We start from the raw sequence: 16,602 nt of genomic DNA, 5'->3' as shown, positions 1-16,602 counted from the left end.
ACACTTCTAACCACGTTGGGATGTTTGTGAATACTAACCTAAATATTACACAATGTTCTGCACGTGATATTTCAAATGGTGTTGCCTTTTTGAAGAAACTAATGAACTTTTATCTTTTTTCTTTTTTCAGCTATTACTTGTCAGCGCCCTAGAGGTAAAGGCTTAAGTGTCAAGGAAGTAGATGGTTGGGGTTTGTATCCAAGAGCTGTATTTAATTATGACCAAGAAATAGTTTACTTTTGTGATTCAGGATACAAACCAGAAACACGTCAAAGAGCAAAATGTAAATTCGATGGATTTGAGCCGGAACCAATTTGTCATGGTAATTTCTTTTCTTTTTTTACTTAAATCACTTTATACTGGATGAGAATTGTTATATTTAATTGATTCAAATTTAAATGCCCAGTAACAACATGCACAAACAAATTATTGTATACTGGTATTACCATAAGAATTTCATATTACAAGCTTTACTGCCCTGACTACCTAACAGCAGCTGTGAACTGGCAGTACACTCTCATTGTTTAGACCCAGTCACTGTTGACTAGTGACCTGACCTAAGGCTTGAAGTTAGTGCCTTTACTAATGGTGCCACCTGAAATGCCCTCATAGTACTTTTTACAAAAAAAACGTAGCATTTCCTATGTTCAGTCTTTCTGAATGTGTGGCTCTGAGTTTTAAGAGAGGGGAGTTATTTGTTAAATGGTCTTACAGTCACAGTTCTATATTCTGTATTTTTTAGAAATTGTTTGTGACCTACCGATTATTGAAAATGGAAGAGTAACCGAAAAAGCTAAAACACAATATAAATACAACCAGGTTCTTAATTATCGATGTGATTCAAATTTTGAACCAGAAAGACCACAAAGGCTCACATGTGGTAAAAATGGCTGGGACAAACTTCCTTCTTGTACAGGTAAGTTTAAAAGTAATTCACTCACCGGTCTTTCTGCTTATTTACCCTTATTTGTCATCCACCTTATATATTTTGATTTTTGAAAATGTAGAATTCATAATTTTCGCACAAAGTCACCAATAAGAACATAAGTGGAGGCCCTTTGGCCCACCTAGTCCATTTGGTAGTAAGTAGTTAATTGATCCAGTAATCACACCCTACTATTTCCTGAAAGAAACCACTGTATTGGCTTCAACAACACGGCTGGGAAGCTTGATCCGTATTCCCACACCACTTTAGGTAAAGTAAAAGGTAAATCTATACTTGTTTATAAATGCACTTCCACAAATTTTACGTTTAAATTCATAGAAGCCATTAGACTGGCTTTACACCAATCTTGTGTATGGGGTTTAACTGAGATGCAAATGCATTATTCTGTTTTGAAACTGCCAAGAAGATGCTGGGTAACAGAAAACAGAACCCTGTACAGTCACAAGGTCAAAAAGAAACAAAAAGAAGACTTGCTGTAAAAACTGTTTAATTCGAAATACTTTATACAAAACTTTTTTTGTGAAACATATAATTTAATTGTTTTTTTTCTTCACAAAATACAGAAATAGCTACAGTAGATAATTAATACAGTATTTTCATACTGTAGTACATACAAGCCAGCAGCCATGTCACCCTGCAACTCACAACTGGCAACCCACTGAAGCTAAGCAGGTGTGAGCCTGGTCAATACCTGGATGGGAGACCTCCTGGGAAAAACTAAGGTTGCTGCTGGAAGAGGTGTTAGTGGGGCCAGCAGGGGGCGCTCACCCTGTGGTCCATGTGGGTCCTAATGCCCCAGTATAGTGATGGGGACACTATACTGTAAACAGGCGCCGTCCTTCGGATGAGACGTAAAACCGAGGTCCTGACTCTCTGTGGTCATTAAAAATCCCAGGGTGCTTCTCGAAAAAAAGTAGGGGTGTAACCCCGGTGTCCTGGCCAAATTTCCAATTGGCCCTTACCAATCATGGCCTCCTAATAATCCCCTTCTATGAATTGGCTACATTACTCTGCTCTCCTCCCCACTGATAGCTGATGTGTGGTGAGCGTTCTGGCGCACTATGGCTGCCGCCGCATCATCCAGGTGGATGCTGCACATTGGTGGTGGTGGAGGGGAGTCCCCATTACCTGTAAAGCGCTTTGAGGGGAGTGTCCAGAAAAGCGCTATATAAGTGTAAGCAATTATTATTATTATTATTACTTATTTTTCTGCACAAATTCTTAAGTAAATTAATTGATGATTTACAGTTTCATTTTTGCCGACATTTATTTATTTTCTTTAGCAAAACATGGAATGTGCACTAAGCCCAATTTACCTAATGGATATTTTTCTTCAAAGAAGGAGGTTTATGACAATGGAAGCAATGTTTTGTATGCCTGCAGTCCAAAATATAAACCCTCAACAGAAGGGTGGTGGGGAACAATTCAGTGCATCAGTGGCCAATGGTCAGAAACTCCACAGTGCATATGTAAGCGAATACTGTATGTCTTCAATATCATAAAATCTTGATGTTGAGTCTGATGGTATAAAAGCTTTTAAACTCTTCACATGTGTACCTGAGAATCCAACTAGAAATGTTAATTACCTGTACAGTAAATGTACTGTATATACTATATTTGGAGGCAATTAAACTGGAACAAATACTGGAAAAAATTATTTCGCTTTGTATGCCTCTTAAAATGCATTTTGTCTCCAACAGGAATAACTAATACAATGTATTATGACATTTCACATTAATAATGTGCATAGTTTGGATTGTGTCTGAACAGCAATTTACATTTCTTTATTAGCTGAAGACAGTTGTGCCACTCTTCCAACAGTCAGAAATGCAAAAGTGAAAGATAATAAGTCATCATTTTTTCCACATGGAAGCTTAGTACACTACGAATGTCTTGAACCATTTGAATTTGAAAAGGAAAGCTTTGCAACATGCATTGAAGGAAAATGGAAGGTTCCAAACTGCATTTGTAAGTACAGTAAAGCAAATGTAGAAAACATTTTAAAAAATTGTGAACAGAATCTGTTATTTGTAATGCTTAAAACATAATCACACAATTTAAAACAGGGATTAAGAACATTTGTGAGAAAAGTACATAATAAAATAGTTTATATTGTTATATTGTTATACAGTCTTAAATTATTAGAGAAAATATGTAGTAAGAACAGAGTGTACTTTCTAAAACTTGATTTTAACATTTGCTATTTATACACTTAATGACACTCATAAACAATACAGTATGTAACATTTTCCATACAGATGCAAGCAAAGTTAAGATGAAGCTAAATTTGTATTCACTTTTAAATGGTGTTTCGGTGCATTGAAACAGGTACAATGTATTGAAGATGGTCTTTCTATACATATGTAATTTCTTTAATGTATAGAATTTTGCCAAGCAAGTTTCCAAAAATGTTTTAAAGGAAGGAATGATTTAAATCTGAATAAATTATTACTATTTTGTCTTTTATCCAGTAAGAGTTAAATTTTGTGAAACCCCTCCACGTGTTGAACATGCAGTTATTATGGAACCGTTTCAAAGATTTTATCGTGATGGTTCCAGAGTGGAATTCAGATGCGAGGAAACATATGAAATCAAAGTAGAGTACATGTTCTGTGAAAATGGAAAATGGAGCCAAAAGCCACAATGTATACGTGAGTAATGTCAGCATTACTTTTTTCTAATCTTTAATGGATTTTTTCAGATGAGAATTTAGTTTCCACAGTAGTTGACACTAGTGTAGAGAATACAGAAAAAACCTGTCCCATACACACAAGGCTTTGTCCATGTTCTTCCAAACATTAAGATCTTCCTCTAAAATTATCTAAAATTAACAGACAATAAAGAAATTTAATCCTTTAATTTCTCTTTGTATCTCATTTGAGATGTCTCGTTTTCAAGTGAATATGCCAAATGTTAATTGTGGAATTTTGGCCTTAGTTCTAGAGTGTCCATACTTTTCATGGGTAAGCATAAATCGAGCACTCTCAAGCACAAACACTCACACTAACTTGGTCCAGTGCAAATATAGAACTGGACACATTCATCCAGCTTATTCACAATGTGACAGACAATACAGATCTAGAGCTCACTCAATGTGGTAACCTGATAAAGACAGGTATTGTCATTTGCCTTTATAAATCCTGAGTAAAGTCATACATCAATAGACTCCCTACTCCATGAAAGCCCTCATTGCCATGGTAGATGGAATCCAGGATATGCACACAAGGGCCTGGGAGGAGCAACAAAGTGTTTATGGGGGCATTGCTACGTTCATCATGTCTGGTGTTTGGCAACAGTCCGCCTTTATGAAAAAGAAGGGAAAAAGCATCTGAAGAGTTAATGGGAACCAAATTGCTGGCACAAGTAATGTCTCATGGAGAACTGACAGTACCTCAGGCCATTTAATGGACCACAGATATGTCTCACATCAGATGGTGTGACTGGTGCAGAGACCATGCTCATCACTGCACACAGCACAGAAAATGTAAAAGAAGTAAGAAAATACGAAAGAACAACAAGAGAATGACTACCACAAATTGATTTGGAATCAGTGTGCACCGTAGGATTAGCTTGACCCAGTTAGGGTGTCCAGCATAGAGGCAGAATCGAGAGACAGATGGGCATAGTCTTGATTCCTAATTCAGCCAGGTTGTTACTGAGCCAAACCAGCATCCACCTGGATGATGCGACAGCAGCCATAGTGCGCCAGAACGCTCACCATGCATCAGCTATCAGTGGGGAGGAGAGCAGAGTAATGAAGCCAGTTCATAGATGGGGATTATTAGGAGGCCATGATTGGTAAGGGTCAATGGGAATTTGACCAGGATGCCGGGGTTACAACCCTACTCTTTTCGAGAAACGCCCTGGGATTTGTAATGACAACAGAGAGTCAGGACCTCAGTTTTACATTTCATCCGAAGGAGTGCCCCCTGCTGGCCCCACTAACACCTCCTCTAGCAGCAACCTTAGTTTGTCCCAGGTCTCCCATCCAGGTACGGACCAGGCTCACACCTGCTTAGTTTCAGTGGGTTGCCAGTTGTGAGTTGCAGAGTGATATGGCTGCTGGTTCATCAGAACAGTTCTGGATGAAACTGAAAGCAGACTGAAGCATCTTCAGAGAAGTGTAGTGCAGAAGATGGAGGGGCTACAGTAGCAACCAATCGACCACTGGAGGTCACTAAAGTGCCTCTAACAATTGTAGAACTTTGTGTGTTAGGTAATGCAGGTTATTGGTGATGGGCTTGAGGGCCCATTCTCACATAAGGGACATTAGTGGTGTGTTAGCATACAGTATAAAAGAGAGTTGCATAGCGATAGTGGTGGTTTGGTAGTAGTCAGGATAGTGAATTTCTTGAATCTAGAGAACTTATAGTTAGATTTGATAAAGATACAAGTTCACAACATTGTTTAAATTACCTTGTATTACTATACTGTATGTTAAAATATGTTAATATTAAGTACTTTTAAATTAAAACCAGGACAATCCCTTAACTTTGGAAAAAATATCTTCTGAGTGTGTTATTTGTATAGATCTCTGGAGCCACAGTTTTAGAAGAGGAAGTACAGTATGCACAATATACTAAAGATCTCAGTTTTGAAAAACACAATTGCTTATTGTACTTAATAAGGTACAGATAATCAAGGATTCCTGATCACAGCAAAAACTAAGTTGCATTTACTTTACTAATATTAAAAGTTTTTAAGGATAAAAAAACCTTTAGATTAGATCATTCCTAATGAAATGAAATGAAAGAAAAAATTAACGTTTTCTCAGAAGAATGGAAAATTGCTGACATTTATTTTTTCTCTAACAGTTCAGACTAAACCTTGTGATGAGCCTCCTTATGTAGACAATGCAATTAGCCCACCACGTCAGTCTGTCTATGAAAATGGTTCTAAAGTGGAATATAAATGTCGTACCAATTATAAAATTAAAGGGGACAAAGACGTTTTCTGTGAAAATGGACAGTGGAGCCAGATTCCAGAATGTACATGTAAGTAATGCAGGCTATACGTTCATTATTAATCATGTCCTTATCCACAACGAAAAGAAAACTGTCTTGCAAAATGTATTCACTCCTGCCAATAATATAGCAAGTTCATGAGTTTTCAGTAATGTTTACAATTTTTGTAATTTATCTTAATTATTTTCTTCAAAACATGATTAAATTTAACACATATGTGATGAAGGGTAAATGTCTGCAAACCTCTGTAAATATATACAAAATGGAATTCACTGATTATATAAGTATTAAGTCTTCTAAGGCAGTACTTGGTGGAAGGAACTTCATCAGGAAGTCATTATTTTTAGATGAGACTGCACCCATTTGCACACTGGGAGGTTGTAATTATGTGTATTCATCCTTCCAAAAATATTGTCCTGACAGGATTGTTGTGAATAGTTGATGGACTATAACCATCATGTCTCGCCATAAATATTCTTGGCTTCAAGTGTTAGACTCTTTTTTCAGTAAACCACATGACTCTGGTAAATCATGCTGGAGATTTCTTTATTGCAATAAAGAAAGGAGGACTGTGAGTAAACAGGTTCACCTTATATCTCACTCACTTTTCTAGGAACGGCAGCATGCTTTTAATCTTGAAGATGAGCAACATTTTCATACAAAAACATACATTTATGATTGGTCAGTAGCAGTTTCTTACCATACAGATCCAACCATCATTCAGAATGCGTGTCGGATACCGCAGCACTTTGCATTGCACATGCCCTAACGCACTGTAACAACCCTTTTTAAAAAATAAATCTGTGTTTGGACTGTACCATTTTGTACAACTGCTAGGTGGCGCAATGAATGCTTAACGTGGCGTATGGAAGCCAAAAAACACCTGGTTTCAAATCCCTGTCAATGCTGAGCCCCTTGAGACAATCTTTTTCAAGTTATAGAATTTAGATTGAATACTGTTTAAACTTTTATTCATTTTAAACTGTATATTACAGTATGTTAAATATTAAATTAATTAAAGAGTAGGTCTATTTTATCAAAACAGAATTACTCAGTTGGATATATAAAAATAGTTTATTATTATACTGTAGCTTGTTGTGAAAGCAATGTGCCTCTTTCAGATTTACATCCACACATCGAGAAAATCTAAAGGTAGATTTTGGTAGAGGAAAATAAAAACAGAAGAATAATGTAATATATACCTAATGCACATGCAATAGATGGTAGCGGTAGCTAAAAAAAAGTACACAGCAGTATTCCAACTTTTTCATGAATATTTTATGTATCAAAGTCTTTAACTTGACAACCCCTTCCTCCCCGCATCAAATAAAGGAGATTCTCCCTACCTTATAATGCCAGTTTGTGTCAGGAATGTCCTCTCCACAGTGACACTCAAAGCCACAAAGGTCCTGGGTTTCAGCACCTCTTTTCTCAGTAAACCACATGACTCTGGTAAATGGACCTGGAGATTTCTTTATTGAAATAAAGAAAGGAGCACAGACGAAGTTACAGGTCCACTTCATCTCTCACTCACTTTCTAAGGACAGCAACAGGCTTTTATTCTTGAGGTTTAGCACAAAAACATACATTTATGATTGGTCAGTAGCACTTTCTTACCATATAAGGTGTAAACAAGGTCAGAAAGTTAGGTCAGCCTATGCAATTAACCAAGACCCTAATCAGTTAAGACCCTATTCCTTTTCATGTAGCTTATCACGTTTAGAATACACAAGTTACTGTACACCTCCACTCAAGAGAGTTTTAAGAAATCTGGCCATTTGGGAGTGTACAAAACAGTGAAACCTAATTGTTAACTCAACTGTTAAGTCGTAGCTTCCTTCTAAGTCAAACCTTTGTCTGGGCCACTGAAGAACATTCATTCTCTTTTTGTCATACCCCTTCATTGTGCCTTTGGGTTTGTGCTTCAGTTTGTTTTTCTACTGAAGTGTGAATTTTTAAACTACTTTTAGACTTTTAGCTGACTCAAGCAGGCTTTTCTCTAGGATTCAAATATGCTTCTCACAATCCCTTTTTCCTTACAAGCATCCACATCTATGATGATGAGTGATGTGCTATGTTTGGCTTATGCTAGATATAACGCTTTGCTGTTAGACCAGTAATTTCAATTTGTGTCTTTCCTTACCATAAAACCTTCTGCCATTTGTGTTCAGTGTGTCTTTTATGAGATTTAAGAAGTCATTTTTTAGGAAGTTTTCTTGTTATAACTTGTACATACTGTATAAGGCCAGGTTTATGTCAGACCAGGATATTGTCTTTAGGAACAATGACTCCCATTTTCAGACCTGGAATTTTGCAAATTTTCAAAGTGACTGTTGGCTTCACTGTAGTATCTACAGTATGACCAGCTTGGTGTTTCCTTAGCTGCTTAGTTGGGAAGGAGGGCCTGAATGTCTGGATGGTATGATTCCCATTCCTTCTCTTCATTGTACTCAAAGGAAAATATGATATGTGCTGCTCTTCCATTTTATCCCCGATGTGTTTTAAGTGATCAGTGGTCTTCAGCACATCAATACCTGTATGTTATTTCACGTAGTGAGCTCTTGCTTTAATTATTTGAGAGAACACTGATTTGAGAAATAAATAATGCTTTTACTCGGAAGTCAAACTAAACCACTTTAATTACACACAGAGACTATTGTGTTAATTTAGTGAACTAAATATTCTTGTACACCTAACCTTAGATTTTCCATGCTTATGCAATTTAGAATCTCATTTTATTAAAAAAATAGAATTTATAAATGTATATAATACATTCATATAAATGCATATACTGTATACTATATATATATATGTGTCCTATTTGATTTTAAATTTATATAACAGCACACTTTGCAGAGAGTAAATGATTATAGTATTAATAGTCTTGCAAAAGTATCATTCTCCTTTTCATAAGACATTTGACATTGTAAAAGATCAAGCTCTTTATGACACAGTAGTCACATATTGCCATCACAATAGCTACTGTATTGATCCCGTGAGGGAAATTGAAGTGCAACAGCAGCTTAACACAGACAACACAGCAACAGTGTAATGAATGATACAATAATAATAATACAGTACATACAATACAATCAGTACAGTGAGAAGTACACTAAGAAGAGTCTAGAACACACAAAGAACAAAACAGAACAGAACAGTACACAAAAAAGTTGTATTGCACAATATAAATATAAATGTATTGCACAAATCCCTGCACATATATTGTAAATGGGAAAAAGAAAAAGAACAGATGTATCAGTTTACTGTTCAGTCCAGAAACAGATCACTGTCAATGTTGCCTCTGCCCAGACGCAAGGTGGATCTGTTGTACAGTCTTATAGCAGAAGGCAAGAATGACCTCCTGTAGTGCTCCCTGTTGCACCTTGGATGGATCAGTCTATTGCTGAACATGCTCTTCATTTCTACAAGCATGTCATAGAGGGGATGGGAGTTGTCCATGATGGCCTCTAGTTTGGACACCATTCTCCTCTCAGCCACTACCTCCAGGGGGTCCAGGCCAGACCCAATGACAGAGCTTGCTCTTCTGATAAGCTTGTTCAGCCTGTTTAATAATCGAACTGTCAGTTGTTTTCAATTGCACAGCTGTTAACGTGGCCAGATAGTCAGTGCTCACAAGCTTAATTTGCAACCATCAAATGAAACTCCCAGGTTCACAGATTTTGTTGTTCAACAGGTTTTAAAATCTTGGGTTTTAAAAAGGCATTTACTGTACTTGTTACATTGAAACTGGTACAGGAGATCAAGGACTCTTTACTACAAGAACAATTGCATTTAGTTTACAATCTTAATTGTTTTTTGATTCACTGAATATGTTTTGATAGGTTTTGATCATTACTAGTTAATGTTTTAAAGATGAAGCACCAGAAACTCATTGTTCTCTAAGAAGGATAGAGAAATGTAAAGACTTTTGCAATTTTGTCTCCTATACAGTACAAACTAAACTTTGTGATGCCCCTCCTCATGTAGAACATGCAAAAATTATTACACCCTTACTGGATGAATATCGTGATGGTTCCCAGGTGGAATACAGCTGTGAGGAAACATACGAAATTCAAGGACAAAAATTGATTTTTTGTGAAAAGGGACGGTGGAGTCAAGTTCCAGAATGCATAAGTGAGTAAAGCAATGTATAATTTCATATAACTGCCAGCTGTTCTCTTTGTCACAAGCTTTTATCAAAAATAAAATAAATAATATGATTACCAATCCCCTACTGTATATCCTATGTGAAGCAAATATGTTTAATATCAAAGACACTAGTTTTTTTCAAAACCTTTCAGTATTAATAAAAAGTGTGACCCCAGATACATGGTTTTACACAAGAAAATACATTATTCTAAGAACGATATACCTAACCAGGTCATTATCTCCAGTGTGACTTTCATCATTTTCCTTTTTGATAAGCTATGTTTCTGTGATCCCTTACAGACTGTGAAATAGTTTAAAAAAGTAGTGTTTGTTAGGGATTCGGTAAGAGAAACCGAAACCAGTGAATGAACCCACTTCCAGGAGCTGATAAAGCCTAGCCGTGATCCAAAGAAAACAGTAGTCGAAGAAACAAGCCGAGAATCCAGGGGAAGCCAGAGATCCAAACAGGGAATGAGTTACCAAAGCCAAACCGTGATCCGAAACCGTAGACAATAGAGCAAACCGAGAGTCCAGGGGAAGCCAGAGATCCAAAACAGAGAGTGAATACCGAAGCCAAGCTGTGATCCAAAAAACTGTGGTCAAAGGGGGAAAAACCGTAATCCAAAAACCAAGAAAGACACAAAGCAGAAGGAGTAGCGCAACTAGGAAGCTCGAAAGGAAAACCAATACTGAGCGAGGAGGTAGGAAAAGACAGGTGTTTAAGTACAGGATGAGACGGGGGTGTGGTGGTGAATAAGTAAACTGATAGGTAGATTGATGAAGTAAGGCTACGTCTTCTTCTGCCTCTTCCGTTGCCGGGAGGCAGGGATCGTAACAGTGTTCTCAGTTATAGTCTCCTCTTCATTCCTTGTAACTGTGTGTTGCACACCTGGTCCTTCTACCTTTGCTCTGATAGGATGCAAATACTCAGCACTCCTAAGATTCACCTTCATAACTGGCTGTTCCAACACTTTTATATTCCATCTACAAGGATTATCCAGTTTAATCACCCACACACTACCTATTACACAAGGCTTCCAAAGGCCCTATCATACTAATGCAATTTTCTTTTAAGTCAAATGTTTATATTATGTTTACACTAAACTTGACACAGAAGTGCCTTTCATAAGCCACTCAGGTTAACTTTGGCTTTGTGCTTTGAATCTATGTTTTGCTGTTCTGCTAAGTGATTTTATGTTCCTAAATTAAATCTGAAGGAGGATTTAATCAGATATTATTCTTTACATTTAAACCAAAATGTTCCAGTCTGTCTCATCTTACAATAATGCCTTTTGCTACGTTTGTATCACATAGGTGCTTTATTGCAAACCCCTCCATATGGGATTTCAGATTTTTCAGATGCAGGTTTTAAAGCAATTATATGAAAATTGAATACTTTTTCAAAGTATTGGATCCCTCCCATTGGATTTTGTCCTAGTCTTTCGAGGTTACTGTCAATTAAAAATTGAGGGAATCCAACAACATGTAAAAGAAAGTAACAGTAGAATTTCTTCTGAAGGAGCAATTCTAAATACCTATTACCCGTTTCAACAAGGAAGGTATTTGGCTGTTATTATCAGTTCTGTGGAAGTTGGTAATGATTATTTCTTTCTGAGCAGACTTACAAAATATGAGGTATGAAGTAAAATTGACTAAATGCCACAAACGTTCCTTAAAATAAGGATGACTAATAGGGTTTTGCTGGAATTCTTAGAGAATTCATAGGTAATTTTATAACTCCCACTAGTTCATCTCATATATTACAGTAATCGTTGAAGATCATTTGTAAAGCATTATTTTTAAATGCTTATATTATAGAGCATCTTTTCACAAAAGGCAGGTTTATTAATGAAAACAATTCCCTAAACGTTAGGTTGAGCACTCTATAACAGTATTCTAAAACTATATATGGTGACTGCTGACCCCTGGGCCACAATATGTGAATCAAAGCCAGCAAATCACTGCATGACGCATGTGTGTTTTGTGGTCTTTCACTGTTAATGGCTTGTGGAAGCCCTCCGTGCTCTTATGATATACCAAAGAAAGGAGGTTTTTCTGCCCCCTTGCAGAGAAACCTGCACAGACCCAACATCAGTTAATTTATCAGACGTTCTATTGGCATAGTCAATCCAGCTTCTCTTCCTCTCATATTGATCCAATCTTAATCCAAAAATGTATTGAATACTTGTAAACATTATTTTAACATTTCCTCACAAAGCCATAATCTTATTAATGTCATGTTAAATAAGAATACTTAATAGCTTAATAACGAGAACAGACCACATAGCCCTTTGTGTTGTTAAGGAAAGACTATCAATTTTATTCTACTGATGCTATAGATTTTTTAGATATGTAGATATTTTCTGTCCTAATTGTATACCAAATAGGACATTAAAAGAGTCACAGGAAATTTTAATAAGGTGTGAATTTTTAATATAGTGAAAAAAGTTTCAGAAAAAAGCAATGATTAAATGCCAGACAAGCATGTATGTTAACTTAAAGAGAGGAGACCGTTGTGGAGTTCTCTGCTTATATTCTATAAGGAACACTGCATGAGTAAACAGTTTATTTTATTTTACAGGAAGCACTGATATTCATTCAAATGGTAAGTACTGAATTTCTAACACTAGTAATAATAATGATATTTTCACTTGTGCATTTAAACCTGAGTATTTATGAATAAGCATGTATTCAAAAGTATATCAAAATTATGTTAATTATTTTAAAATTCCAATTTAAAAGCTTATGTTTTTAAAAAAGGCTTGAAATCAACTTCCCTGTTCTAAAACCTTTTGGGTTGAACTCTGAATATATAAGATCCTTGTCTAGCCAAAGGTGTATGTTTGTATGTACCACATATCGATGAGTTATAATAAATAACTTTGGAGCATAGAAAGTGTGTGTCCATTTAATTATAGTTTTTTTCTTAAATGAAACATTTTCCCCAAACACGAGTGGACAATCTACAATTACACAGTTCTGTAAACTTTAATTACAAGCACGATATTTTTCATTGTTTGTTCTTGATATATTTCAATATATTTTTCCTCACAAATTTCACATTTTATCAAAGTCTTATTTAGAAACCTGTCTCTTACCATGGCTAATAAGTATACAGGGTAAAACATTGGCAGCGCTTTATGAACCCTAAGACTACACGAATACAGTATGTGACATTAGTGCCATTTGTAATTGCATTTTATCTAGTTGTGGCTTTAACTGACAACTCTTTACTGAAGATTTTACAAAAAAAGAACTTGTTAGAGCTTTAGAAGTGTGAATTATTATTGTTTATGTAAAATATGGTAACAAATCAAAGTTACAAAATGATGAATAACAGGAATTCAACGAGCTGCTTAGTCAATAAGTTAAATAATCATAACTTCCAACTTGTGAGGATTTTGCCATGAATAGTCCTGAGCAGCTGGCACAATTATACAGGAGGCACGTGAGTTCTTTATTCTCTGGTAAAAATAATAATAATTCAGACACACTGAGTTAAACAAATATGAACAGTTACCATACACAAACTACACTATAACATAGACATACAACACGCACGTTTATAGACAAGGCATCCCAAAGGCCTAATGTCGTAACCAACTAGAAAAATCCCAGACTCTTACCAAGTATTCATCTTTTAATGACTACAAATGCCAGAATAAGAGATAAGCTGCCTACTAAACTAGATATACATATAATACAACCTACAATTAAATCTCTCTTTGCAAACCCAGATGCCACAAAATAAATGGAAGCCCTTTGCTCTGTTCTAAAATGCACACACTAAGCAGGAGAGGCTGTTTTAAACTGAATTTTTCTTCACTCAGGAACTCTTAAGTTCCCAAAAAGCTACAGAATAGCAAGCTCTCTTAGTAAGGTTCAAATACTGTACTTCTCCAGTACTATTACTGGTTCCACTCAGGTCTTCTCTCACCTGACACACTCTCTCCTCCTGTCTCCCTCTCTGTCTTATGGTCTTTCCTTTTTCTTTGTCCCAATCTGATCTTATATGGCGTCTTTTGGACTTTTGGACTTTCAAAAATGTAATTAACTGAGGTAAACCCAGATAAACTTTATGATTGTTTTCATCACAGACTCTGGACCCCCTATATCTCAGCAAACATCCCCCTTGCTTTAAGCTGAAAAGGTTTACACTGCTAGGTGTTACATACTTTATCTAGACTCTTAGAGACACTTCCTAGTCACCTATAACTGAAGCATTCTTTTTGTAAACTAATATTGTAAATAAAGTTTATACCCTGAAAAAACTAACTTTCTTAAAACTTATTGTATGGTAGGGTAATTAACTTATTTGAAAATTTTTAAATAAGGATATTTTATAATATGAAAAACCTTAATCATATTTTCCAGATGACAATTGTGGAGAACCACCAGCACTTCTAAACGGTGATACCATTTCAGAGAGGCCACAAAACAATGTCTATAAGCATGGTGACAAAGTTAAATATCAGTGTACGCGATTTTATAAGATCAGTGGTTCCAGTGAAATAACTTGCCAACAAGGACAATGGACAAAACTACCCACATGTCATCGTAAGTACTTCAAATACAGAAAGCACATTTAATGCACTGGAGATGCTCTGTGTGTACTGTAAGTGCAGAATAAGCGGTATATCTCTAAGAATACCTTTGATCAGTCACGGATATGAGGTCATCATCAAAAGATAACTTTTATTTTTAGATTTTGTCATCGGATTCTAAAGTAAAAAGTGATTATACTTTGTAGTCAGTAAAGGAACAAGTTAAAGGTTTATTCCATGCTGAAAAGAGAAGAAAGGAAAGACAGCGTTTCAGCTGTGGAGCCCCTCGACAAAGGCCCCACAGCCAAAACATTGTTTTCTTTCTTCTCTTTTCAGCATGGAATAAGCCTTTAACTTGTTCCTTTACAGCCTACGCATGCTGACACAGATACCTACTTGAACTACTTCGTAATCATATAGATTTCAGGTTGACCCCTCAGATCCCCTATTCAAACCTGCATCAGGGTGGCCCTGCATCAGTGGAAATAGTATTTAGGGACTGTGTGGACTGCAAGTGAAGTTTTCAGGCAAATGTCAATTCTATTTTCAAAAAAGGGCAAGTGTCTATTTTTCTGATGAAAGATTAAGCATTTTAAATGTTGACAATGTTGGCGTGCAGCAGTAGTTGCTGGCAATGAAATGTCTTTTTCTGCGAGCTCACAAAAATTACAAGAATCACAAAAATCACAAAAAATCACAAAAACACAAAAATCACAAAATTGAGGTTACATTTTTGAAATTAAATAAAACTCAATGTGAGTAGAGCTGTTATGTGTCCATGGTGTATGCAATATATACATGTAGTGCAGTTATGCTGAATATATTGAGAATTGTGTGTCCATGTAGCCATTACAGGTGATTTGCTAAGGAGCTACAGGTTGGCTATTTAGCAGTCTTATTGCCTGGAGGTAGAAGCTGTTCCGTAGTGTGTTGGACCTGGACCGAATGCTTTGGTACCGTTTACCAGACGGTAGGAGGGAAAACAGTTTATGACTGGGATGACTTGGGTCCTTGAGAATGGACCTGGCCTTCTTCAGACATCTAGCTGAGTAGATCTCCTGGATGCTTGGTAGCTCACAGCTGGTGATAAGCTGCGCTGACTTCACCACCCTCTGCAATACTTTGCGATCCCGTGCAGCGCAGCTCCCATACCAGGCAGTGATGCAACCAGTCAGGACGCTCTCAATAGTACACCTGTAGAAGTTGACCTGGATATGTGATGGCATGCTGAACTTCTTTAGCCTGCGGAGAAAGAACAGGCGCTGCAGTGCTGTCTTGACCACGGTGTTGGTGTGGTGGGTCCAGGTTAAATCCTCTGAGATGTTAACTCCCAGGAACTTAAAGCTGCTGACCCTCTCCACTGCAGTTCCATTGATGTGAATAGGTGTGTGGTCTCCACCTTAATGTTTCCTATAGTCCACAATCATCTCCTTAGTCTTACTGATGTTCAAAGAGAGGTTGTTCTCCTGGCACCATACTCCCAGGGTTTCAACCTCCTCCCTGTATGCAGACTCCTCACCATCTGTGATCAGGCCTGTGACTGTTGTATCATCTGCAAACTTGATGATGGAGTTTTTAGTTATGCCTGGTGACACAGTCATGGGTAAATAAGGAGTAGAGGACATGACTAAGCACGCAGCCTTGGGGGGCTCTAGTGTTTAGAGTCAGGGTAGAGGATATGTTGGTGCCCACCTTCACCACCTGCGGACGTTCCGTCAAGAAGTCCAGGATCCAATCACAGAGGGAGGTGTTCAGTCCCAGGTCCTTGAGCTTGATGACGAGCTTTGAGGGCACTATGGTATTGAATGCTGAGCTGTAATCAACAAACAGCATTCTCACATATGTTCCTTTCTTATCCAGGTGTGAGAGGGCAGTATGGAGGGCAGTGGTAATAGCATCTCCTGTTGACCTGTTCTGGCGGTATGCACATTGCAGTGGGTCTAGGGTGTCAGGCAGTGAGGAAGTGATGTATGCTTTGACCAACCGCTCGAAGCACTTC

General features: G+C 37.0%; 1 protein-coding gene across 8 annotated transcripts in view; it reads left to right on the top strand.

Annotated features, from left to right (window-relative positions):
* The window catches only part of LOC148652003 (complement factor H-like), a 73,761-nt gene that overhangs the window by 13,342 nt on the left and 43,817 nt on the right, over positions 1–16,602 (top strand). For 4 of the 8 annotated variants that reach the window (XM_088598454.1, XM_088598448.1, XM_088598455.1 and 1 more), the window contains exons 8-16: positions 131–322; positions 743–916; positions 2,230–2,415; positions 2,738–2,914; positions 3,418–3,597; positions 5,761–5,940; positions 9,862–10,044; positions 12,641–12,664; positions 14,434–14,616. In XM_088598454.1, the coding sequence (XP_088454580.1) occupies positions 131–322; positions 743–916; positions 2,230–2,415; positions 2,738–2,914; positions 3,418–3,597; positions 5,761–5,940; positions 9,862–10,044; positions 12,641–12,664; positions 14,434–14,616 (1,479 nt within the window). The remainder of the gene's footprint in view (positions 1–130; positions 323–742; positions 917–2,229; positions 2,416–2,737; positions 2,915–3,417; positions 3,598–5,760; positions 5,941–9,861; positions 10,045–12,640; positions 12,665–14,433; positions 14,617–16,602) is intronic. The other 4 variants (XM_088598451.1, XM_088598453.1, XM_088598450.1 and 1 more) reach the window with 2 other exon arrangements.

This window comes from Lepisosteus platostomus, chromosome 11, assembly GCF_059453375.1.
Source record: "Lepisosteus platostomus isolate fLepPlt1 chromosome 11, fLepPlt1.hap1, whole genome shotgun sequence".
NCBI classification, from domain to species: Eukaryota; Metazoa; Chordata; class Actinopteri; order Semionotiformes; family Lepisosteidae; genus Lepisosteus; species Lepisosteus platostomus.
The sequence above is the reverse complement of the archived record's forward strand: the minus strand, read 5'-3'. Positions and strand labels throughout refer to the sequence as shown.